This window comes from Tenrec ecaudatus, chromosome 13 (assembly GCF_050624435.1).
Source record: "Tenrec ecaudatus isolate mTenEca1 chromosome 13, mTenEca1.hap1, whole genome shotgun sequence".
Classification (NCBI taxonomy): Eukaryota; Metazoa; Chordata; class Mammalia; order Afrosoricida; family Tenrecidae; genus Tenrec; species Tenrec ecaudatus.
Window position 1 is genome coordinate 13,525,042 of NC_134542.1, and position 25,626 is coordinate 13,550,667.

General features: G+C 41.9%; 1 protein-coding gene across 1 annotated transcript in view; it reads left to right on the forward strand.

Moving 5' to 3' along the window:
• DOCK10 (dedicator of cytokinesis 10) overlaps window positions 1–25,626 on the forward strand; it is a 161,789-nt gene that overhangs the window by 113,779 nt on the left and 22,384 nt on the right. Inside the window, exons 29-48 of the mRNA XM_075529295.1 lie at window positions 971–1,054; window positions 3,456–3,552; window positions 4,182–4,226; window positions 5,797–5,972; window positions 6,099–6,215; window positions 7,432–7,543; window positions 8,890–9,011; window positions 9,102–9,216; window positions 9,302–9,368; window positions 9,823–9,870; window positions 10,425–10,526; window positions 13,015–13,133; window positions 14,193–14,305; window positions 16,043–16,180; window positions 17,615–17,797; window positions 18,344–18,454; window positions 19,486–19,701; window positions 21,478–21,535; window positions 21,833–21,931; window positions 24,541–24,647. Coding sequence (XP_075385410.1) covers window positions 971–1,054; window positions 3,456–3,552; window positions 4,182–4,226; window positions 5,797–5,972; window positions 6,099–6,215; window positions 7,432–7,543; window positions 8,890–9,011; window positions 9,102–9,216; window positions 9,302–9,368; window positions 9,823–9,870; window positions 10,425–10,526; window positions 13,015–13,133; window positions 14,193–14,305; window positions 16,043–16,180; window positions 17,615–17,797; window positions 18,344–18,454; window positions 19,486–19,701; window positions 21,478–21,535; window positions 21,833–21,931; window positions 24,541–24,647 — 2,229 coding nt within the window. The remainder of the gene's footprint in view (window positions 1–970; window positions 1,055–3,455; window positions 3,553–4,181; window positions 4,227–5,796; window positions 5,973–6,098; window positions 6,216–7,431; window positions 7,544–8,889; window positions 9,012–9,101; window positions 9,217–9,301; window positions 9,369–9,822; window positions 9,871–10,424; window positions 10,527–13,014; window positions 13,134–14,192; window positions 14,306–16,042; window positions 16,181–17,614; window positions 17,798–18,343; window positions 18,455–19,485; window positions 19,702–21,477; window positions 21,536–21,832; window positions 21,932–24,540; window positions 24,648–25,626) is intronic.

A 25,626-nucleotide genomic window follows, 5' to 3' on the forward strand; every position in this document is an offset into this window, starting at 1 on the left:
AGCAATGTCATGAGCTTAGCTGCCTCCTTGAAGTCACATCAGATGTCAATTGGATGCCACATGGTCATTTTAGGACAATCCTCTGAGAATTTACTATTTTTTGCTATTTCATCTGCAACTCCTATTTTTGCAATGAAAAGCGAATGCGCTGATCACATAAAATGGAAATTATTGATTAAAATTCTGAGCAGCTTCTTACTAAACTAGAGCTTACGGAATTTAGGTATATTTCTTTGGTTACAAGCATTCATGTTGAAGAGAAAAAGTGCAGAATCAAAATTTAAAAACTAATGTGCAGAATTCTGGTATCATTTAAGATGCTCAAATAAATGTGCTCCTATGAAAAATAATAATGCTTCTCTTCCTCTCCTTCTTTTGTCTAATTCTTGAAAACTATAACCTAGAACTTGCTCCTCTATGGGAGATCCTGGGTGGGTATGAAGTAAATACTAATTATATAAAGTTAAATGATGGAGGGAGGTGGAAATCAATCTGACTCATCTTTGGGGAGCTTCCGCCCACCCAAATTTCTTCTTCAATCCGTTAAACATTTTCAAATGTTATGCTATATTTCTTCTCAACCTGAATGTAAGCTCTTTTCTTTGATGGTTTTTATCCCTCTTATTGCTTCTCCTTTGCTTGTAGGAAGTGAAAGAGATAGGGTTAAGGGAAAAGGTGTGATATAAGCAAAAAAGAAAACAGATAAGTAACTGTTATTTCCACTATATATCCAGATCTGTATGAGAACAAGAGCCTGGCTCTTGTTTTTGTGTTGTAAGTTTGACTGCTAATCACAAGGTCAACTGTTCGAACCCACTACCCAGTCCGTTGGAGACCGATGAAGCAGTCTGTCTCTGTAGATTTACAGACTAGGGCATTGTTCTATTGCAATACACATGGACTGGTCTGTGACTGAATTATTCTTAAATAATGAAAAAGCATGTGAACTTAGACTCTTGTCCATTTTCAGCGCTGCTTTACATTCCTGGATCGTGGCTTTGTGTTTAAGATGGTGAACAATTACATCAGCATGTTCTCCTCAGGTGACCTAAAGGTAAGACCCAGGCAGCTGGCTCCTTGCTTCCTCACCCGTGATGCTGTGAGGAAAGGAACTGCTCTGTGGAGGTACCCACCTGACATTAGCCCACACCTTTATACATGTGCAAACAATCTGATGGAAACTTTTTAAACGGCGCATCTGCTGGGTATGCGCTTCTTTCCAAATGCTCCCATGGCTGGAGAAGAAGAGAGTGGGATAGAGAGATAGATCCATTTTATGGTCCCACTGTGGAGGGCCAGGGACTATCTTAGTTTTTCTAATTGAAAGTCTCGCTTCCCTAGAAACTTCTCCGTGTTGGGAAAGCTGGAACTGTTAGTGACCCTACCCGGGTTAGGGTGTGCGTGAGCCCTTGTGAGGGAATGGTGAATCTAGCGCAGCTGGTCTCACCGTGTAGCCGGTAGACCAGGACACTGCCATTGCGTGGTGACAGAGCTACTGGGCTTTGGCATCTACGTTTTTGTCAGGCTTTCTGGAGATTCCCATGCACTCTTAAGTCTGAGAACTATTCAACTATAGAATGTCACATGCTGTCAAGTAATACTGGAAATGGAGCAGATCATGAAAATTGTCAGCTAAGGTTCTTTTTTTTTCTTTTGAATTTTACTGGGCTCTAATTGACATATCATACAATTCGTTAGTTTAGTTCGCTTAAGAAGGGCTGTGCAGTCCTCACCACAGTCAACTTGGGAACCTTTTCTCCCGTGCCCCCAGGCAATCATCAACCCAGCTGCTTTCACTTGACTTCCACCATCCAGCTTCTCCTTTACAAAGAAACATCTAAGCAAGTACCCAGCAATAATGACCATGGAAAACAGGCAAAGGTCCTTTGGGGTTGAGAAATCACAGAAACTGACCACAATGTGGGAAAATGGCGATTTATTAGAAAGGTATGGAGAGAAAATATCACTTATAGGTGTAGAGCCAGGCTAGCAAAAGTGCAGGCGGAAAGTCAATTCCAGAACACAGAAACCATCCCCAAGAAGAAACCTGGGCATTGCTGCTGCTTACACTAATCAACTGGGATCAACGTCTCCCTTTTCCACATTGCTTAAGATTCACATTCCATGTGTTAATCAATGACCTAAGAGATGGACCCTGATCAGAAGAAGGAAAAGTGTGGAACAGAGCTTCACACGTAGTTTGGAGACAGACTTGTGAATCCACTGAGAGGGGGTACTTCCAAAACTGATGTCCAGAAGTAACCTTTGAACCTTGAACCCATACGACCCCATGAAACCATCACTAAACTAAAATCCGTGTAGCCTAATAAATACCAACGATTTCCTGTAGCATAGGGCTCCTTCTGGTCTCAAGGATGTAGTCGTCAAGAGAGTTCCAAGCCATGTGAACACAGCCGATTTCCAGAGGGTAGAACGTGACCCGAAACTTCCGAAGCATAATCATGTTTATCAGAAGCATAATCATTCAGAAGCATACTCATAATCATAATCATAAATATTTACCCATGCTTAGAGAAATCAGCAGGGTTTAGGAATCAACTATGACTTTCTGCATCCTACAGAGTGCTAGATTCCTTGACCCCATAGCTTGATGGTTTCCTTCGGGCTTCTTCCTCTCCAAACTCGAGCTCCGTTAGTGGAGAGAGGTGGACATGCTCTGGGAACGGCTTCCTGGCCCTCTGAACCCTCTCTGGCAAATGCCTTCAAGGCCTGTGCGCTTTCGGTCCGTGTGGGCGCCTGGGCTTTACACACACACATGGGCTCTAGTAGAAATAGAAGTAGAAAGACCCTTACTCCCCGCCCCCCCACTGTAATGTATTCTGTAAATTCTTTTAGCAAATATGACAGCTATCTTAAACTATATCTGGGATACACTTAGCGCATTCCTAATCTATATTGAAAAGACAAACCTGGTTGGAAGGGCAGGTAAGAGGGAGGTGGCATCCAATCATGAACCTCGAGAACAACACAGTGTGAGACGCTCCCTCTTATTTGGGGCTTTGTGCACCATGGTTGCTCTTTGCTCTGAATCACAGACTGCGGTTTTCGTGGCCCGTCCGTGAACTGAGTGTATTTTTAGAGCTCTGTACATATGAAGCATCCGTGCCTCACAATGCAGCCAGTGAAAACCCCACGGAACAGTTGTGCTCTGACGTCCACGGGGCCGTGGCGAGTCAGAAGCCGCTCAATGGCAGCTGCTACCTTCTGTACATGTGGCTCAGCAGAAGCCCCTCTCCAAGGACATCATTCCCTGGGGAGACCTCGCTCTGTCTCCCACACCAGACAGCCTAACTGCACTGACCGCGTTAGACAGGACAGCAACCTTTTATTGTGGCATCTTCTTTTCAGATGTGATTCAAGTCCAGACTTAAAAAAGCAGTTTTATGAACTGTCTTAGGTGTAAATAACAATCACTCCATTTGTCTCTTTTTCAGACTTTATGCCAGTATAAGTTTGATTTTCTTCAAGAAGTATGTCAGCACGAGCACTTTGTCCCTCTGTGCCTGCCCATACGATCAGCAAACATCCCAGGTAGTCATTCCCGGGTCCCTTCAGTTCCTGCGAAGTGAACACGTTGTTTGCTTGTGTTACCGTTTGTGTGTTGTTTCTTCGCTGGGTCCCCTGCCACAGGAGCCCTGCAGTGTTGAATAAGAAAATTGTTTCGATCTTGTTTGTTTTCTATTTGTATTTGGCTATATTTCCTAAACCGGTACCAAGCTACTGCTCTATGAGCTAAGCTGGTTAAGATGCTGAAGAAAACTAAGCTTGTGCTCGTTAACGTTGATGCTGTTAGCTCGTTGTCAGTAGCTTAGCTAAAGCACTTGCTAGTGTGTTTGTGGAACTGATGTGGTAAAAAGTGAAATTTACAATATTTTTCATGGCATGCAATTCCTCATTTTAAAAATCAGTATTCATGTAGGAAGGTAAGACTGGAAATAGTTCTGTTTATTGACATAATTTTTTTTAGAAAAGTAAATACACCACCTAAACCTTGCTTGTTAGAAAGCAAGGCAATATTATTGAAAGGATTCATTTACATTTTAGAACAATATATAAATGCTGAAATGGATTAGTTAAAGAGTATAATGGTGTATGTTTGTTAATAAGTGGGCGGATGTTTGTCTTTATTCAAACTTTTCATTTGTTTACATGGAATCTAGATCCTTTGACACCGTCAGAATCCACGCAGGAGTTACACGCATTGGGTAAGTGATGGTATTTATATTACGTGATCTAAGTGTTAATAATTGGATTATTTAGACTGTAAAGATTCATACAGGACCTGATGCAAGGGGCTTAAGTGGAGAGCAAATGCCTTGAGAATGATTGGGGCAGGGAATGTATGGATGTGCTTTATACAATTGATGTATGTATATGTATGGATTGTGGTAAGAGTTGTATGAGTCCCTAATAAAATGTAAAAGAAGAAAAGAGAAAAAAATGATTAGGGCAAAGACTGTACAGATGTGCTTTATACAATTGATGTATGTATATGTATGAACTGTGAAAAGAATTGAATGAGCCCCAATAAATTGTTAAAATAAAAAAAAAATAAGGGGAAGAGGAAAAAAAGGGAAACCGAGCTGATTCCTGGAACCCAAGTGGAAGGTGAATTATGAGAATGACAAGTGCAACGAATGTATAAGGGTGCTTTGCTCAATTGATGTATGTACGGATTGTGATAAAAGCTGTATGAGCCCCAATAAAAAGATTTATTAATTAAAAATAAAAAAAGATTCATACAGAGAAATCCAATGAGCTGGTAGCTGTGTCTGTACATTTTCATTTTTCAGAGACTAATAAAACATGTATTTAATATCATGTACTCAAGATATCCCAAAGCTTTCCTAAACTTTTCTCCTTTTCACTATTTGATGATGCTCTAATTTGAATTCTTACATGTTTGCTGCTCACCATTTGAGATTTTTAAAAATTTATAATGATGTGATCACTCAATGTAACTAGTTTTTAATGGTATATTTCTTTTGATAAACAAAAGCTGATTTGCACTGTTTTTGTGAGATTGAGGTTATTTTCATATATACATATGACACTAATAACTTCAATCTTATTATATATCTCATATACTAAGATTATACTATTTATCTATTTTATTTTATGTTTATCTGAAACAAATCAGATACTTAAGGTGGTGTGGATAAACTTTTTCTCTAGCCCTAGTTTGGGTGTCCAAGTTTTTTGTTTGTTTGTTTGTTTGTTTGTTTTTCCCCATTTGGGACCCCTAACTATTACTATTTCACTAAGCCTATTTTTGGCTTGAAGCATTTGATCTTTAATTAACTAATCATAAATCTAATTAGACCACTGATATCCAGGTTCCTGAACTTCCACCTTTACTCCAGGTTATATTATTCTGAATACGTGTATGTGTGCACGTGCACACACACTATATGCATGTGTACAGTCTACCCACCTTTGAGGGTTTTCTACTGATTAACATTTTGTGATTACTCTGGGCCAAAAAATATACATTTTTCTCCTCCCAATTCCAGTGACACTAGACTGTATCTGTTAAAATCATATGTTATTTGTGTTTATGTTTCTATGCACAGCATATCCACCTCTCACATTGAATACTCAGTAAGGACATAACACACATCTTAGTGCTGTAGAAAGATTATTATTACTGAGTCTGTCTTAGTAGCGGGAGGAGCTGATAGTAGTTGGTTGCTAAGTGTGTATTCATTTAAAAGAGATCATTTGATTTTAAACAACTTGGGTGTTGTTTTGTTTCATTTTACTCTCTTCCAAAAGATATGCCTGAATATTCGGTCACAAATGAATTTTGCCGCAAACACTTCTTAATTGGAATTCTGCTCCGAGAAGTTGGCTTTGCTCTACAGGAAGACCAAGATATCAGGCACTTAGCGTTAGCTGTCTTAAAAAATCTGATGGCGAAGCATTCATTTGATGATCGATACAGAGAACCCGTAAGTGACCTCCTCCTCTCCCTTCCCTAATCACGGTTTAATGGCTCGCTGCATTAAAGGCCTATAAAACCTATAAGCCTATTGATTTGTCTGTGAATGATTTCTTTTGGCTACTGTTCCACCCAGGAAAAACAGGCCCAGATAGCAAGTTTATACATGCCCCTCTACGGCATGCTTCTGGACAACATGCCAAGGATTTACCTGAAGGACCTGTATCCTTTTACCGTTAATACATCTAATCAGGTAACTTTGCATCATATTTCAAAATGATATCTTAACAGTATTTTTTGTTTTGCATATTTTCCCTGGAGGACCATTTTCTCCCAACTGTGAGAAAGCTAGCGATTAATTGACACTCTTGTAAGGTATTTTGAGATGTGCACATCAGTGCCAGGAACCCTGGGGGCATGTGCATGGGTTATGCTTTGGCCTGTTAACAGGGAGGTCAGCAGTTCAAACCTACCAAGCGCTCGTTGGGAGAATGATGAGGCTTTCTGCTCTGGTAAAGGTTCACAGCCTCAGAAAGTCAAAGGGTCAGTTTTCTCTACTCTGACCTGCAGGGTCATGAAGAGTCAGAATACCTATTTCTCTAGGAAGTGAGATATTAGTACCTCTTGTTCCAGGTTAGTCACATTACTCATAGTCCATTCTCCACTGTTTTGAAAAACTCTTTTCTGCCCACCTTTGTCAGCACTCTAGTTCCACCAGGGGCCCTGCATATCCAGGACTCCTCCTTCATTTCTCACAGCCTTCGTGCCACCTGCTGTCAGCCTAGTCCTATGCTGCATTTACAGTCACAGACCTGACACGGCCCATTTGGCCCCTGTCCTCCACGGAGCTAGCATATGACCACACAACATCCACTAGGGCTCCGTGGCCAGTTTTCAAATCGTAGACAAATGCATGTGCTATTGCATCCATAACTGTGGGAAACATTACTGATCAGCGGTCAGGAGCTATGCTTTGGGTACTGGCTATGTGACTTTAGGATAAGTTATCTACCGTCGTCCGGCATCCATCGCCCTCCTTCATAAAACATGAGGGTGAAATGGTTTGCTGAGAAATGTTTGCCATCAGCCTTAGCTGATGGCGTCATTAAGTGCCAGGGAGTCCGTTCCCAGGTTTAGCTACTCTACATACAGTAGAATAGAGCCAAATGGAAGGATGTTTACTTGTGTTTTAATGATCATGAAAATGCAGCTGACTGTGTGGATCATAACAAACCACACGAAGAATGGGAATTCCGGAACATTTCATTAGCATATGGGAAGCATTTAAAGTCTAGTTATTAGTCACAATAATATATAATCTTGGAAAAGAATATCTAAAATAGTCCATGAATATATTAACAAGCACTATGGCCATTTAGCCTACCTAAAAGATAGCTTCTACTGCACTACTCAGTTGCCATGGTGACGGGTCGCAACTGCCATCCATCTCTCCTATGCTTTGAACGCAGGGCTCTCGAGATGACCTGAGCACCAATGGAGGATTTCAGATCCAGACAGCTATGAAGCATGCAAACTCTGTGGATACATCATTCTCTAAAGATGTTTTAAATTCTATAGCAGGTACATGAGACCGCCTGAGACTGTTCTTGTTCACATGGTAGATCATTTGTATTTGCATTGTAGATCATTGTCCATTTTGTCCTATCCATAATTCATCATGAATAACCTTTACAGCAAAGTGCTCCACCTAAGTCGTACTGTTGACATACTCTTTTGAATGCCATCCAGCTTTTTTCAAGTAGCTCTTCTTCTTCTTTAAATGTGATTTTAGGACCATTCTACTGGAATTTAGTAATCCGATTGCTTCATTCTGGACAGTCTTAAAGTTGTCATGACGAACCACTTTTAAAAAATCAGAATTGCTCTCAATGTCAATGATTTTTTTTTACATTTTATTAGAGGCTCATACAACTCTTATCACAATCCATACGTATGCATACATCAATTGTATAAAGCACACCTGTACATTCTTTGCCCTAATCATTTTCAAAGCATTTGCTCTCCACTTAAGCCCTTTGCATCAGGTCCTCTATTTTAAGACCTTTTATGGAAATGCCTCTTTTACTCTTCCCAGACTACTCACAGTTGCAACTTCTTCCCCCAAAGCATACGAATGAACTTTTATTAAGGCATTTGTAAAACAGGAGCCATATCTTATCTAAAGGTATCCATTTTAAAAGAAAGAAAAATAACAAATATTACTTTTGGGAGGGTTTCCCTCTTTATCTCACTCTAAATTTTCATAAGTCATTAATGCCAGCACCACAGTCATACTACAGCGCTTCTTAAGATTGGTTTCACTCTGTAGTTGTCCTGTTTGAGACGATACAGAGAACACACCCCACGGTAACTGTATCTGCAGATACAGTTGAGTGATACTGACCCCGTCATTCAAGTTTTAGACAGTCACATTCCTTCTCAAAGTGCTTCCTCCAATTTCTACCGGCTCAGTTCCCCCTCGTCCATCTTTTTGAAGGTGTTCTTGGCAGTTTGGTCCCCTGTGGGTAGTTCTGTTAAAAGCAAAATGCTCAACGTAGACCTTGCTGTACTGATTACATGAAAGGTTGTCTGGGTTAAAGATAGTTTTTAGTTGAAGATTTAAGGATTATCTCAGGACAGTTGTTTCTGAGGTTCATCCAACTTCCATGACTCTGTAAAGTTGGGATTCCAGGAGGCTCTGAAATTCTGTTCTGCGTTTTCTACTTTTAATCAGGCATTGTCCATGGGGGGCAGGGCAGGGCGATGTCTATCTTAATTCTAGTCTAGGATTCTCATGTTAATCTTTCACTTGTACTTGGAGCACCTCAATAATCAACATCCTTTTTTTGGTGTATCATTGTACCTTTATTTTATTTTGGTACTCATACATCTCATCGCCATGTGTGCGCTATGGCTTGTGTTTGCAGCATTTTCATCAATAGCTATTTCTACAGTAAACCACGCTGATTCCAGAGCATCCTTAGCGAGTCTGGACTCGAATCCAAGCACCACGGAAAAGAGCAGTGAGAAGACTGACAACTGTGAAAAGGTACAGCTTCCCGCGCAGACTCACTCACCATCCTGACAGGTCACCGGCTCCGATTCTAACTCAATCCCTCTCGCTTCTTTAACTCCATAGATCCCAAGACCCTTGTCTTTGATAGGCTCAACGCTTCGCTTTGACAAGTTAGATCAAGCGGAAACCCGAAGTCTCCTGATGTGTTTCCTTCACATCATTAAAACGATTTCAGAGGGTAAAGCGCACTCTTCCCGAATCAGTTAGCAGAGAGAGCACATCGGGCGTCACCGTGTCTCAGGCAATGCGTTCTTTCGTTTCAGGTACCCTGGTTGCTTACTGGCAACGAGCACCCGGTCCAGAAGTGTCCGACTTCTTCAGCATCTTAGAGTGAGTTTCAGAGTGCACTCAACCATTTGTCCTTGGAAGAGTGTTTCTTAAAATGGATCCTACCACTGGGTGGGTGGAGAGGGTGGAGGTGGAGAACTGAACCACCCAGCGGGGCCACAGGACTAGATACCTACACTTTAGCCTGGATTTGGACTATAAGAGTGAAAAAGTTTTTAAGGGGTGGGGGTGGGGGGGGCTCTGAGTAAGTGTTTCTTTTCCCTGAAAAGGGCATAGTGAGCCAAATCGGTTTGGGAACCTGTGTCCCAGCACCTTCACAATAATTCATTATACCATTCTTCCTTCAAAGTACCTACAGGGCAACTGACCTAGAAGTAATCGTTGATTAAAAGGTTAAAGGAAATGTAATACTTTTCATATATTTGGGTGAGCAGTTTGAATAAACAAAAGAGCGTGAATAATTGAATTCAGCGTTTTTTTTTTCATTCCCTTCTAGTGTCTGCCTTCAAAATTTCAGATACCTAGGAAAACGCAATATAATCAGGTAAATGCTTTAAATCCCAGCAGGATAAAATGGCCTAAAAATAATTATCATCTGTACTAGACAGATTAGATTCGACATTTAACAGTACGGTAGCAATCTTAAGATGTAAATAAGAAGAATTAGGTTGACTTCGCCTGACAAATTGAAGCGCTGAGCTTGCGCCAAATCCACCTTAGACCTGCTGTCGTTATTAGGTACCATCGAGTTGGCTCAGGCCCATAGCAACCCAAGGAAAGTTTAAATTTGTGGAGAAGCACAAACACAGGTTTCTAAAGTAAATAAAAGTTTTTATTAACTATCTATCACTTTGTAAATATAGCTAAGAGCACACCTGTCAAGCAAATACCTATAGTAAATAAACAAAAGAAACTTGGGCAAAATTTGTAAATGACAGCCATTTCACTAAGGACAGCTTCCTCATTTCAGAAGGAAATTAGCATTTAAAAAATGAAGGGCAAACTATTTCATTGTTGGATAAATGCTTGGTCAAGTGGCTTTGTGTGATATAAATCATAAACACTGAGTTATGATTAAAACTTTGATTTGCCTTGCAGAAAAATTGCTGCTGCGTTTAAATTTGTACAGTCTACCCAGAACAATGGGACCCTCAAGGGATCAAACCCTTCCTGCCAGACATCAGGTCTCCTGTCACAATGGTAATAATGTTGCATTTGCTTGGTACTTCAAAGTGTGTGTGTGTGTGTGTGTGTGTGTGTGTGTGTGTGTGTGTGTGTGTGTGGTCTTGGTGGTCTAGTGGTTCCACGTTAGGCTGAGCTCCACATGATCACCTTTCAAAACCCCCAGCAGCTCAACAGGAAAAGACTGGGCTTTCTACTCCCATAAACAGTTACAGGAGTGGAAACCCACGGTGGGTCGCTCAGAGTCAGCACTGACTCAATGGCAGTGAGTTTTGGAGTGTGTGTGTGAGAGAGAGAGACTATTTACACCACATGAAGAAAGCGACAGCAGAAGTGGTTGCCTTTGTTAGACTTAGTGCTGGAGGGCTCCACTCTCCCAGCCTTCCCCTCCGAAAAGTCTGTAGCAATGATTTGTTGCAGCTGCAGTTGGACGGTGATGTCGAGTTGCTTCCAGCTTTTAGCGACCCTGTGCACAACCGAACTAAACTCTGCCTGGCCCTACACCATCCTCACAAGAGCTGTTGTGTTTGAGCCACTGTTGTGGGCACTGTGTCGGCCCATCTTGTCAAGTGGCTTCTTCTTCGTAGCTGCCCCTTAACTTTACCAAGCATGATGTCCTTTCCCAAGGACTGAGCTCTCCTCGTATGTAACATGTCCAAAGTACGTCAGATGAAGGCGTGCCGTCGTTTCCTGAAGGGCTTACAAGACAGCAGATAGCCTGAGAATCATCACTCTATTTTTGCAAATAGTAGTTTGAAATCCAAGATTGTAGAATTAATTCCAAGTAGTTTGAATTAAGAGGTTCAGCTGTTCATTATTCATGAATTCTGTTTTTGTGAATTACCTACTCATATACATGTACTTGTAGTCCCCAAATCGTTGTTTGGGGACTGTTGTGCTCAAGTATAGATATTCTGCCAGCAGCAAAGCTTTGGCCTCACCCATGTGCATGTTCACAGCTGAGGACCAATCAGAAGCACTCTGCCTTCATGTGTGTCTTGCAGAGACGCATATGCTTCATTCAGGAATGAGTTAAAGCTCTCTTGTCCGTGAGTTCAGTGTTAATGGATCAACAGTATTAGACCAAATGTCTTTTCAATAGAAACTCACACAGCACAAGGTTATAGATCGAGTGCATGATGAAGGTGTGGTGACCAGAGGCTCACAAGACCCTCACCCTGTATTTCCCTGAAGGGCAGTGGTTCAGGATTCCCTAAGGCGTTCGGTGTTTGTGGTGACTTTATAGAACACAAGTACCATGAATAGTGAGCGTCCAGTATATTTCCTGCTCCCACAGTACACACTGCATAATTTATGATTGAAAGTATTTTAGGGCATTGGACCTGGAGCACTGTAGGTCTTTGTCAGTTCCCACTCTTGGGGTATCTCTCAGCCTCAGAAGCCACTCAGCCGCCTCCCCGCAATGAATGTGCACCTGGCGGCCCCCACTGCAGACCTGACACAAACAAGATGGGCCATGAGGAATTAGCAAAGGCAAATATAAAGGAAAACAAGGGTTGTTCTACACCTGATTTAACTGTATTCTCTTTCAAGTAAATTTGATGTGTGCTTTACACAATATTAAGTCTTTCAATGTATCTACTACTTTGTGTTCTTGATCAGCGAATAGCCTCTTTAACTCTCAAAGAGCTTTCTTTGAAAACATGTATTCATAGAAAAGAGTCCAATAGATGCTCCTAAAATCATGGAGCATGGGTTTATTTAGCAGTAGGGAATATGCGTCAATAGATATAAACTAAGCATCTACATATTGTCCTACTGAGCCCTGTTTTGGCTTAAATACAGTTTCTCCAAAAGTGTTTTTTAAAGTCCCTTTTGCCATGTTTCTTATTAGTAACCCTTTAAATACAAAGTTTCAACTCACTTTTGTTTAAATATATACATAATACATGTTTATATATATATTTAATCTTATACATATAAACATGTATTATATATTTAACCACATATAATGTATACTTAGAGATTTAATCATATTATTACTTATAATATGATTATATGACAGTACATAAGTGACTTAATTATATATATTTAGTCATATATATGACTAAACTATTTAAATTAAAATAATTAAATGCATATCTTCTATATTTAATCATATATTCAATATAATCAGATTCATGATTAAATCTAGAATAGGCATCCCTGATAGGCACTATACGACTAAATGAAACGTTAATGGTTCAAACTCACTAGCCACCCCACGAAAGAAAAATGCGGCTATCTACTTTCATAGAGTTGGGTTTTCTTATCCATTTATTGGGAACTCTTATAGATATCATATAATTCCATAGTTCAGTCACATCACACAGTACTCTACAATTCTGAAATCCCTAAGGAGATGGTTTCTCTCCCTATAGCGTTCTTATGAGGCAGAATCCACTTGATGGCAGTGGTCCATGGTGAGAAATCTAGAATATTTGAAGGCAGGTTTGGAGATGAGATACCCAGATTGGCTTAACCACATTTCCTATTTACTTTGCAGGATGCATAGCGGCCACGAAGGACATAAGCAGCACAGATCACAAACTTTACCTATAATTCGAGGCAAAAACGCCCTTTCTAACCCCAAACTTTTACAGATGTTGGATAATACCATGAACAGTACGTACACCAGAAATTATATCGATGAGGCGGTTGCCAGTTTTCTTCGAGATGTGTGTAAGGCATACATGGGATCTAGTTTTCCCCAAACATAAAGAATGTGGTTTAGCCACTTAACCACACTCCGAGGGCATGCTGAAGCCCTAAATATGTTCTTTAGGGGAAGGAATCATCAGGGGAGAAGATGGCAAAGCTCACCAAATCTAGTCTTTGTGAGAATAGCACACCTGGAAATAAGTACCCTTGATATAGGGAGGGCTCACATGGATAACGTTTCAGAGATCAACTTGTTTGTCATTATTTTGTTTCATTTAATTTTGTTTTGTCTTATGGGCCTTATTGTTAATAGCGTTATTATTGTCCATCTGATGGGAAGAAGATACTAAATTTGTCCCTTTCCCAGAAGTAGAAAGCAGAACGTCTTGAATTCAGGAGAAGCACATATTTCAGTTCATGGATGAGAGTCGATGGGCCCAGTGTTTCGCAGCTGTTAGCAGCTTGGACACATGGCCCACAGAGTGACCTGGTGGAAGGTCTGTGGCTGGGAGCTTAGGACGTAACCCAGCCTTGATGTGAAGGAAATATGACCATACTATGGCCAAGTGAATATGGAAGAACTAAGAGATAAAGGAAAACAGACCATTGTCATTTAGAAATCCAATAGCTGACATGAAAAGCACACACTGAAAGCTGTCTGGTTGTTTTGACTCTTCCAATAAGGAAATTAAACAAACAAAGGCACTTTTATAATTATTAAGAATCATCAGGAGACTGAATACGTCAAAAGAGGTATAAAAAAAACTTAGGGAACAAAGAACTAAATTTAAAGCAGCGGTTCTCAACCTGTTGGTCGTGACCCCTTTGGGGATCAAACGACCCTTTCACAGGGGTCACCCGCTTCATTGCAGTAGCAAAATGACATTTATGAAGTAGCAATGAAAATAATCTATGGTTGGGGGGTCACCACAACATGAGGAACTGTATGAAAGGGCCATGGCATTAGGAAGGTGGAGAACCACTGCTTTAAGTGATGTGTACATTGTCCTTTTCTCCTTGTAGGCAACTCCAATGAAATAGACATCGTGTACCACGTGGACACTGAAGCCAATATAGCGACAGAGGTGTGCCTCACTATTCTAGACTTGCTGTCGCTCTTCACCCAGATCCACCAGGTGAATATGATCCCAACAGTTTCTGAAAAATGGGAACAAAAAGCACTCACATCATGTGAAAATGTGTTTCAAAAATATCTCGGGAAATCCACTGAATGCACATCAGTCAAATTACCCGAGTAGAAAACATGATCAACATTAGGTTCAGGTTTTAACACATGTGGACTGGCTGATGACCCATGCTTTTATTTCACTATGAGCCAAACTATGTTCTTCTTAGTTGTCCTTCCTTTGCTAGCACAGCAGCTGGGCTGAGTGACAAGGTGATTCCACAGTTCTCGTCTTCAGGTAGATACAATGAGTGCTGTTTGTTAGCTTTATAGCTAGATTTCAAAGACGAATCATGTTGAGAATCGTTTCATGTGCTTGCTATCAGTGAATCATCCTCAGTGATATGAAACCACTACATACCAATTGGAATTTCTAAAAAAACAAAAAAGTTAGCGGTCATACCAAGTCTTAACAAAGTTGAAAAGAAATCGGAACTTTCCTTTAACTGCGGGTGGAAAAGTATGAATGGTCTGAACCCTTTGGGAAACAATATGGCAGGCTTTTTTGGTTTATTTTGAAAAGCTAAACAGCCATTAGTCACCTATCCCAAGCCAAGCAATCTTCTGTCATTCAACCAGCCATTATATAGCCAAGGGAAAGTAAAACATGGGTTATCAAATTGTAGCATGTGTTTAAACAGACTGACACATGAGTGTTCATAGCATATTTATTGGCAACTCAAACTGGAAACACACAAATGCCTATCAATTGCTGATTGGATGAATAAAATGTTTACTATCAATAGACGATGACGCAGCAATAAAAGGAATTACGTATGGATGCATGCTGTAGGATGGAGGAATCTCAGAATAGTTATGCTCAGAGTGAAAGAAGCCCATCGAGAAGTAGGCACACTGCTTATTTCATTGTATAATATTTTAGAATATGCAAACTTTAGAAGCAGAAAGTGGTAGGATGGAGTGAGGAGAGGCAATGGCAGGCAGGGAAAAGCAGAAGCCATTCGAAAGCATTTGGTCTGATGAATATGAGCATTTGTTGATCATGGTGATGGGTTCATTGCAAATACCTATGACAAATGTATCAGCATCTACTTTGAATGAGTGCATTTTACTGAATGTAACATATGCCTCATAAAAGCTATTCAAAGGAGCCTTGGGAGAGCTGTAAGTTAGCCAGTGAGCTATTACCTGCACGTTGATGGTTCAAACCCACCATGGGAAAGGATGAGGCTGTATGGCCATAAGAATTTGCAGCCCACCACAACCCTCTATGGGGTTTGGTTCAACTCAGTGGCAGTGATGCTCGTGAAAGCTGTTCAGTCATGTGACCGAGCCAGGCTAGTGCACTTGAGACTGAGAGATAAGTTGCACCACTGAATTGAATGTGGACCTCAAACAGCGAGATCCTACCAAGAAAGTGATTCTTGGGGCCCCATAGAAAAGTCACACTAATATTTTAAAGGGTTTGGCCTCTGTGGGACCTTATCTTCAACCCCACTCACTCTTGAGCTTGCCTGTTTTTCTTTCACTGTGAACTCATGGGCTCTTTACTCGCCCAAGGCTGTTCTTGCTCTAATTGTTTCTCCTTCACAGAACACACACTGTAGACCTTATTTGCCACATCTAGGGTGGTGCCTGCCAGTAGAAGCTTCACAGTAAATGCCTGCGGAAATAATTCAAGTGCCTTTGACACTTCCATTAATTAACTTCTCTGCTGTGTTTCCAGAGGCAACTCCAGCAATCTGACTGTCAAAATTCACTGATGAAAAGGGTCTTTGATACTTACATGCTCTTTTTCCAAGTCAACCAGTCAGCCACGGCACTGAAGCATGTCTTTGCCTCCTTGAGACTGTTTGTTTGCAAGGTAAGGATCCTCTAGGTATGATATGAGTGAAGCTCACCTGTGTAAGCAAATATGACCCCTCATCACTTAGGATGGAGGAGAGGTTTGGTTTCGTCTGCTTTCGCCTATGTTAGCTTTGGGAACCCTGGTGGCTAAGTGGTTAAGTGTTGGACTTCCAACTGCAAGATTGATAGTTCAAACCCACCAGCTCTCTGCGGAAGAAAGATGAAGCTGTCTGCTCCCATATGATTTACAGTCTCAGATACCTCACTAATCTTGATAGACTTGCATGTGTTCATTTGTAGAAATAAGAGCATCCAATGTATGAAAGCCAAGATAGATAACCCTGTAGAAACAGTAACAGGAGTAATGATTCCCTGAAGTTGGTGGGGGGCGGGTTTGTGAAGAGGAAGAAGGGGGAAATGGTAGCAAGGATGACTGTGTAACCCCACTTGAGGGGAATGAATAACAGAATTTCGGGTGAATGGATACATTGGGTGGTGTAAGATATGGCAAAAAGTAATAATAATTTATAATAATACTGGTTCCTGTGGAGGAGGGGAGGGAGATAGATAAAGGGGAGCTGGTATCAAGGAGTTCAAAAAGAAAAATATGTTTTGAAACTGATGGTGTAGCTATTGTAAAATTATGCTTGATCTAACTGAATTATGGATTGTTATAATATGTAGAAGTGCTCCGAGTAAAATAATTCATAACAATATAAAAGACGTACCGTCTCAGAGACCCCCAAGGAGCTGTTCTGCTCTGTCCTGTAGGTCACAACGGCCTCGATGAGAGGGGGGCTGGTCTTTTCAAATTTTATAATACTTGCTTTATGGTCCCCAAATGAATTCATAGCTTGGATACCAAAAAGGAAGACCATTCGCATCTAGCCCCCCGGTTTTTGAATTCGCAATATTTGTAGCATAGAGTTAGGTAGGACGCTCACAAGCGATTGCCCACTAAAGCCAAGTTAAGTTACCACATTTAAGTGGATGCCGCCACCTCCTTTCAGACCAACTAAAAATGATACCCATGGTTCTAATAATGCCTGATAAATAGAAATCAATTAAAAACTCTGATTCAGTAGAAAGATGGGGGGGGATCTGCATTTATAGAGATGACAGCCAAGACCACACACATAGCAGTTCTCCTGCCAAACACATGGGGTCACCCTGAGTGAGCTAGAACACAACTAGTATGCATGGGTTGTCATCAGTTACTGAGAACACTGACATCCCAACAAGTAAGGGCATAATTACCTCTATGAAGAGAAGCGAAAGATTCGCGTTAACGTTGATCATGAAAAATGATGTCCCCTTCACTTTTAGCTGGAAGGGGGAAAGTGGATTAACCACAGAAGAGCGATTTGCTCCTGTGGATGGTAAGAGATGAGCGTGAAGCGAGGAACTTGCAGGTCTATGGCTCACGGTACCCGTGCTTCCATTTCTGTAGTTCCCTTCCGCGTTCTTCCAAGGACCAGCAGACCTCTGTGGGTCATTCTGCTACGAAGTCCTCAAATGCTGTAACCACAGGTCACGGTCAACCCAGATGGAAGCCTCCGCACTTCTATACTTTTTCATGAGGAAGAATTTTGAATTTAACAAGCAGAAGTCAATTGTCCGGTCTCACTTACAAGTAAGTGCAACCTCTTCTCATGGCTGCTTTTTTAAAAGCCACTGGGCTGTTACAGCAGGGATGAAGCACAGCTCTCCCCAGGGTGACCCGGTGCCAACTTCTCCACCAGATGCCTCCTTACATATGCCCACCACACGCAGTCCCTGTTCTTAGGAAGAGCAGAGCTGAGAAGAAATCAGCGGCTCTTGCAGCTCCTCTGGCTATTTCCCTGACCTCACACAAGAAATAGCATCACGTAGCATGCAAGACTCAGGAAACGATGACCAGGGTGTCCAATCTGCCAGATTCTTAAAGGCCTACACGTACTTCTTCCAGGACACCCAATACTTCAACAACCTCCCTTAGTTACAGCAGAGAGATGGCATCACTGAGATTATTAGGGAAACCCAAGAGCACTTGGTTTTCTAAATTTAACACATACAGGCGTCATTTGTTGGCTCTTCAACGAGAAATTAATGCCAATGTGATCAGATGCATTTCCTTCCAGGTCCTAGTTCCAGGTGTTATGTTTTTTAAAGGTTCCTCCTGTTTTCTTTTCCCTTCCAGCTCATCAAGGCTGTCAGCCAGTTAATAGCCGATGCTGGCATTGGAGGCTCTCGGTTTCAGCATTCCTTGGCAATCACCAATAATTTTGCTAATGGTGACAAGCAAATGAAAGTAAGAAATGCTTCTTTGGGGGATTTTTCTGAAGAATGGGGGATAAAGGGACAGGGATTCTTCTGGTGGGAATGTCAAGCATGTAGAAGGCCCTGTTAAATGGAATTTCCAATATGGATAGTGATTGATAAGCAACACTAGAACAGTATAATATGCCAGAATCACGGGGATCTACTATTGACACCTCTCTTGCCCAAATTCAGCTCATCTTTTCTCTATCACTCTCTGAGGAAACTTCTTTTAGTCATTAGTCTGAAAAGCACAAGACTAAAAATTATCTCAGTCACGGAGAGGACCCAGGCTTAAATTCGTGTTTTCATATCCTGCCTTCCCTCTTCCTCTGTTCTTACATCTTCCTCTGTTTTCTACTCAACTTCCCTCTGTGTTTACTGCACTGGCAGATAGCTTCTCAAGTCCTTGACCCCAAAAACCAGAGGGCAGGGGGAGGATCTATGAAAAGGGAAAGCGCATGTCTCCAATAAAACATTCCATAAATAAATCACTCAGATCCAACTTTGTATCACATGCCCATCCCTGAATCATTAACCATGTAGGGATCAGAAGACAGGCCATTGTCACTTACCGTTGCTGATACCTTGGCATGGAATCAGAATCATTCAAATTACATGAACTAGTGCCCGGGGTAAGAGTGTCTCGTGGAAAGTTAAGATGCTATTTTTAGAAGAGAAAAAGATGAGGCTTTCTACTCCCATAAAATTACAGTCTCAGAAACCCACAGGGACAGTTTTACCTGTCATCTAGGGTTGCCGTGAGTTGGCCTTAACTCGATGGCATGCTCACACTCCAGTCACCAGAAGATGAGGCAGAAGACAGAGTAACATCTGCTACCATCCTTCCCCTTGATTGCCTACGAAAACAATAATGAAGATTCATAGAATGCATATACACACATTGACTCACAGAACGCAGAGCGCGCCAAGCTGTGACTCACATCATCGTCAAGAGCACAACTGGGAGGGCGTTGCCAGGGATCTAGAAAGAGAATGACCCACGCTCTCTCTTTTCCAAAGAACAGCAATTTCCCCGCAGAAGTGAAAGACCTGACGAAACGTATCCGGACTGTTTTGATGGCTACCGCGCAGATGAAGGAACATGAAAAAGACCCCGAGACGCTGGTGGATCTCCAGTACAGTCTGGCAAACTCCTACGCCAGCACCCCTGAGCTCCGGAGGACCTGGCTGGAGAGCATGGCCAAGATTCACGCGAGAAATGGAGATTTATCAGAGGTGATGCGCGAAGGCCCCTCCCCATGGGCCTTGTCCTTCCTAGAAGGACAGTGGATTTTCACTCGGGCATGCTTTATGAAACGTACTATACTTTCCAACGGGGTAGATACGGCCGATTACATTGTTGTGTAGATGTAAGGGCACCTGACTCCAAGAAAATAGCATCAGGTAAGGACCAGATTCCATGTGGCTCCATCAGCAGGTGTGAGAAATGAATCCAGAATGAAATGTTATTAACTGGAGGGTTATTATAAAGGAGGCCGTAAGGGTGCAAAGGTGGCTGGTAGGGTTATATAAGTTAATAGTCTGTATCTTGAATGTCTTCCCTGCAACTCAAATGGAGCAGAAGGGAAATGGCTAAACAGAGAAAACAGTGGAGCAGACGAGAATGGATTGAATGTATTGTGCAAGGGCTACTGAGTCCCCATAATGAAAAGCATTGGCCAGAGTTAGAGATGGATGTACCATCTGGGGAAGGCAATCAGTGTCACGGAATGATCCATGTACAGATCTGAAATGTGTACAGATACTGAAATGTGTACAGATCTGAAATGTGTACAGATCTGAAATGGCACAGGTTTTTTTATTTATATTTTGCCAGACGCATCTTTTAAAATAATAATTGACCAGAGAAGGTTGCCAGCTGGTAAGAGAACTCAGCCACAGTGATCTGTCCTCCTTGGCAGCTTGTCCTCGTGGTCTGGGGGGAAATGAGCGCTTCTTAGAGTCACGTGTGAAGAGATCACGGTGTGATGATGACAAATCAATATGTCGTGTTTTATGTTGGCTTACATATTGAATGAGTTGATAGCCAGCATTTCATCGCAGCCGAGCGGCATCTGGGAGCCTTGGCGGGGTAGCGGTGACACGTTGAGTTGCTAGCTGACCCCACTCGCTGCTCTTCAGGAGGAAGACCAAACTATCCGCTCCAGCTCCGCAACCTCATGAGGCAGATCCACACTGCCCTACAGTCACTGTCGCTGAGTCAGAATCAATCTAATGACAGTGGGTCTGGGGTTTATTTAGCGGCTTCTGTGTACCAAGTTGGGGGGGGGTGCATTTTAACCTCTCCAACCTCTTGCCCATCTTGCAAAGTGATGCATTTCCCAGGGCAGTCCTTTGGATGTGTTTAGGAAAGACCAGTCCCTGCAGAAGGACATCTAGCTTGTTAAAGTAGAGGCCGGCGGGAGAGGAAGGCCCTCGACAAGATGGACAGACACCAGGGCTGCCACAAGGGACTCTGGCATAGGACCTGTGGTGAGGGTGGCGCATCCAGTGTCTCCTTCTCTTGGACTTAGAGTGGTCTGAGTTGGAACCAGCTTGATGGCACCTAACACAGCAACAGGGCCGTCCTTAGCCCAGAGCTCTTCTAAACTCACAATAATTAGAACGACCGGAAATTCTTGAGGACATCTGATTCACCCGTTAGAAAACGATATCAAAGTAACACACAGAAACCAAGCCCTTTGCCACCATTTGATTCTGCCTCCTGGTAGCCCTGTGGTGTGCTCCTCGGAGGGTGTTCTAAGTGGATAACCAAGGAGCTCATCAAAGATGGCCTTGGGGGATTCAAACAACAGCTGCTAAATGTCACTGTTCTGTTTCTGTCTGAAATGGAACTGACTCTTATTTTAATGTTATCACCACAAAGGGTTCTCACATATGATCTGACATGGAATAGAGACTCTCACTCAAGAAGGTTACTTACATTAAGATAAATACTAAAACGCGGAAGATGCCTTCTGCTTAATGTTTTTGTTTTCTGTCTCATTTCAGGCCGCCATGTGTTATATCCACATAGCTGCCCTCATTGCAGAATACCTGAAAAGAAAAGGTAAGCTGACCCCCTAAGGAGGAAAAGTCTAGACATGAACGTTGTGAACCATCGTTGACTAACTTTGGATCACACTCCCCTCTGTGAATGTTCGATGACCCCAGATTGACTTTGCTAGCTGTTTCTAATGATGCTGTCATTTTAAAGCTTAACTCCACGAGCCATGACCATATGTAGATTTCATGGCCACAAAGACCAGCCGGATGATCCTCGTTGTAGTTCAAATGTAACAGTTTAATAAGCTTGTTTTAACACCCACGTGTCGCTGTGTTCTAACTTCATCTTGCACTGCCATAGGTTACTGGACAATGGAAAAGATTTGCACACCGCCCCTGCTTCTGGAGGATGCCCACCCCTGTGATAGCAACCCATTACTAACAACTCCCGGTGGAGGAAGTGAGTGGTCTAACCATGCTCATTCGCCCTCAGAAGAAATCACGTTGCTGCTGTTTTTTTTTCTTTTCTTTTCTTTAGAGAATAGTACCATATATACTCGTGTATAAGCCAAATTTTCAGCACCTCTTTTATGCAAAATTAGGTGCCTCCGCTGATATGTGGGTCAGCTTATACTCGAGTACATACGGTATGCTATGAATATTTTTTTAAAAAAGACCATGGTAATTTATAACAAGTTGAAGATGGGGCAATCTATTAATTAATGAATCAGTTATTTGTCTGTTTTGGCTTGGCTTTACACACCAGCAAGTTGCACTAATGAGGGCAAAGGGAAACCCACTCAAGCCTGGCCTTTCAGGACCAAAGACACTGAGAACTGGTGGCTGGCACGGGGAAGAGTAGTTACAGGGCCCCGCGCATCAGGGAACCTTTTTAAGTGTCTGCATACAAACAAAACTGATGGCAAACCAACATGATTCCCTTTGTAACACCTTTACACTCTTACCTACCGTTCAGAAATGCCATCCGAAATGAATACACTCGAGGCTCTTGGGGAGGGTTCTGCAAATAGAACTGCGTGTTAACTGGTAGACAAGGGAGGAAGCATAACTGCCTGTCAGCATGCCGCTTTGCCTGGGGATTTTACTCTGGAACTGGTAAGATCTTTGCAATCATGAGGAACCCATTTTAACCATCAAATGTCCCAAACCACTCACTGAACCTGAGGGATTCAAAAATGAGACACTAAACATAGGGCCTGTGGAGGATCATATTAGGTTTTTTTTTAAGTTTGGGGACAAATTACTTTGTTTTCATTCCATTTTTGACAAACCTTTTGAAGCTCCATCATATAAACAACATGTTACCTTTTTTCAATCATGCACAAAATATTTCTAACACATTATGTGTGGCATAGATATCCTCAAGGAAAAATATTCCATCAGTGATGGGATAAAGCAACTTAATAACTATAGTTTTCCTTTGTTTAAAAATATGGCAGTACATTTAGCATATTTGATCTCCATTCTCTTACAAAATATATTCCAATCCAAAATTTTAGTGAACTGCAGAATATTTGATAACACTACTTTAACTTTCAAGATGCAATGGAAAACTTATTGTAGAACATAAATAAACCCTTAGATGCTAATAAAAATGCAAAATTAACACGATCTAGATGGATTGAATGACAATATTTTGAAAACCTAATTAAACACATCTTTTAAACAACCATGTATTTTTCAAAGAAAACAGTTGAATCAAATGTCTTGAAACAAATCATGAGATAATGAAGATGCTTGTGTGTAAAGACATGGGAGAGCATGGCTCTTGGCCACACGAAAATCAAGATCTTTCTTTCCCATTTCCAAACTTTCCTCTGAGTGACACAGACATAAAGTTCACTGAGACTGTAGCTTCCAGAAGCCAAAAGCCTCATCTTTCTCCTGTGGAAGAGCAGGTGGATTCAAACCACTCACTCTGTGGTTAGCAGTCCAACAATTAGCCTCCTGTCCTACCGGGGCCCTAGTCTCACTCCTAGAGGCCTGCACACGGTTGCAAAGACTAAGTTGTATTGGAGCAGACAGCCTCATCTTTCTCCCGAGGAGCTGCTACTTGTTTTAACCTCATAACTTAAAGGTTAGTCATCCATTGTCTAACCCACAGCCCCCCGCCCCCGGACTCCTACATAAGCTGATGATTTAAGATGGAAATATCCCGCAAAAGTCATACCAATTATCTTTAAAGCCTTGCTATACGGCAAGTGCTACACTAAGTATCAGCAATACTGTCATTAGAGGTCAGTGGCCATTCCATGAGTCCAGTGTCCTCATTGACCGCCTTTCTGCAGGGGGGAAGACTGTCCCCAGGGAAGTAAACAAACCGACAGATTAAACCATTCTGGAACCAGGTCTCAAGGTCCCATCGCTGATCCAAACTGCTCACTGTCCAAGTTATTCAAATGTGACCTCTCCTCGGGGTCCGTTACCCATTATTTTACTTGTCTTCATAAGTGCCTTCATGTTTCCGTAGAAATGGGTCTTAGGTGGCCAAGATGCAGAGAAAATTTGAGACATTGCTTACATTCGGCAAAAGAGTGAAAATGCATGTGTGTAGAGTACTTTCTATAGAGTCCACTGATTGTACTAGCTGTTTTCTAAAATATGAAGGGGCTTTAAAGTGTTTGTAGGAAAAGGCCACTTTTAATTTACCTTTTAACTCCACTTCCATAAACTGTTTGAGACTCAACCCTTTGAACCCTCTCAATCGTCCTGGGAGGTGAGAGATTGACTCCAGTTTAACCAATGAGGAAAACAGGCCTGGAGAAATTCATGAAACAAGCATGTTGGCGTGAAGTCCAGCTGCAAATCTCATGCTTCTTTAAGACTCTCATCCACAGCCTCATAGGAAATGTGCCACTTCAAGTCATTCAAAAGTTGTAAAAAGGGAAAGATTGGTTGCATTTTAAAGCGTATCTTCAGTCTCAGTCTAACCATCTCATTATTCATGTGAGTTTTATAATACTACCTCTTGTAACATCCTGAGGAAAGGGCTGATCTACCTAAGAAGCTGGGTCCAGTCATAATTATATAATGTGCTTGATTCTCCAGGTATGTTCTCCATGGGCTGGCCAGCTTTTCTAAGCATTACACCAAATATAAAAGAAGAGGGTGCAATGAAAGAAGATTCTGGAATGCAGGATACACCATATAATGAGGTGAGACCAACATTTAACTAGTAAGCACTGCTTGTGCATTATATTGTGACATTAAGCTAAAGGGGGAAAATGGAACACAGATCTAAAACTTATTCAGAAGTCAGAAAGAGATAGTCTGCAGTGTGACTTCATCAGGCAACATCTGTACACTACAAAACAGTGCCCGGTCCTGTGCAGTGCCCTCAGCTGGTGTTGTGGTTCATCTTTCTAGAATGTCCCTCCCAGGGACCAGTTTCTCCTAATAACATGTCCAAAGCATGTGAGATGAAGTCTCCCTTCTAAGGAGCAGTCTAGCCGTACTTCTTCCAGGACATAGTTCTTGTTGCTAGTCTGGCCGTCCATGTGACATTCAGCATTTATCACCAGCACCGTAATGCACATGCGTCAGTTCATCTGCAGGCTTCCTTACACATGTCACAGGAACATGAGGCAACTAAGCACATCACACCGTGGTGCTCAAAATGACGCCTCAGCCCTTCACTTTAAACAGGTGTCATCCAGCATATTTTTCCAGTGCAATGTGTTCTTTATTTCATGACTGCTACACCCATGCGCGTTGATTGAGACTCCATCATAGATGGATTGTGGAGATCCTTGAATAGCATGTTAAGGTCGTGGACAGTAGGTCGTTGACATTGGAGTTCCCACAAAGTTTTAGGTGGGTGGAGAGCTCATTCTCGGCTGTATGGTTTACAGAGACAGATTTCCCTGATGGCACAACCCAAAGCCAATTAGAGAGGGAAAGCAGGAGCACACGATGCAGAGGTTCAGGGATTAGTGGATTGCAAAGTAAAATAACTGAGGCCTGATCTAGGCCAGTGACAGCGGTAACGGAAAAGACTAAACAGATCTGTAAACCCTGGAGAGATTTAAATGAGCAAGTTTGGAATCTATTCTGAATTTGATCCCAACTCTAGTGACCCAATAGAACAGAGAAGAACTTCCTTATAAGTTTTCCAAGGCTGTAATCTTTAGAGAG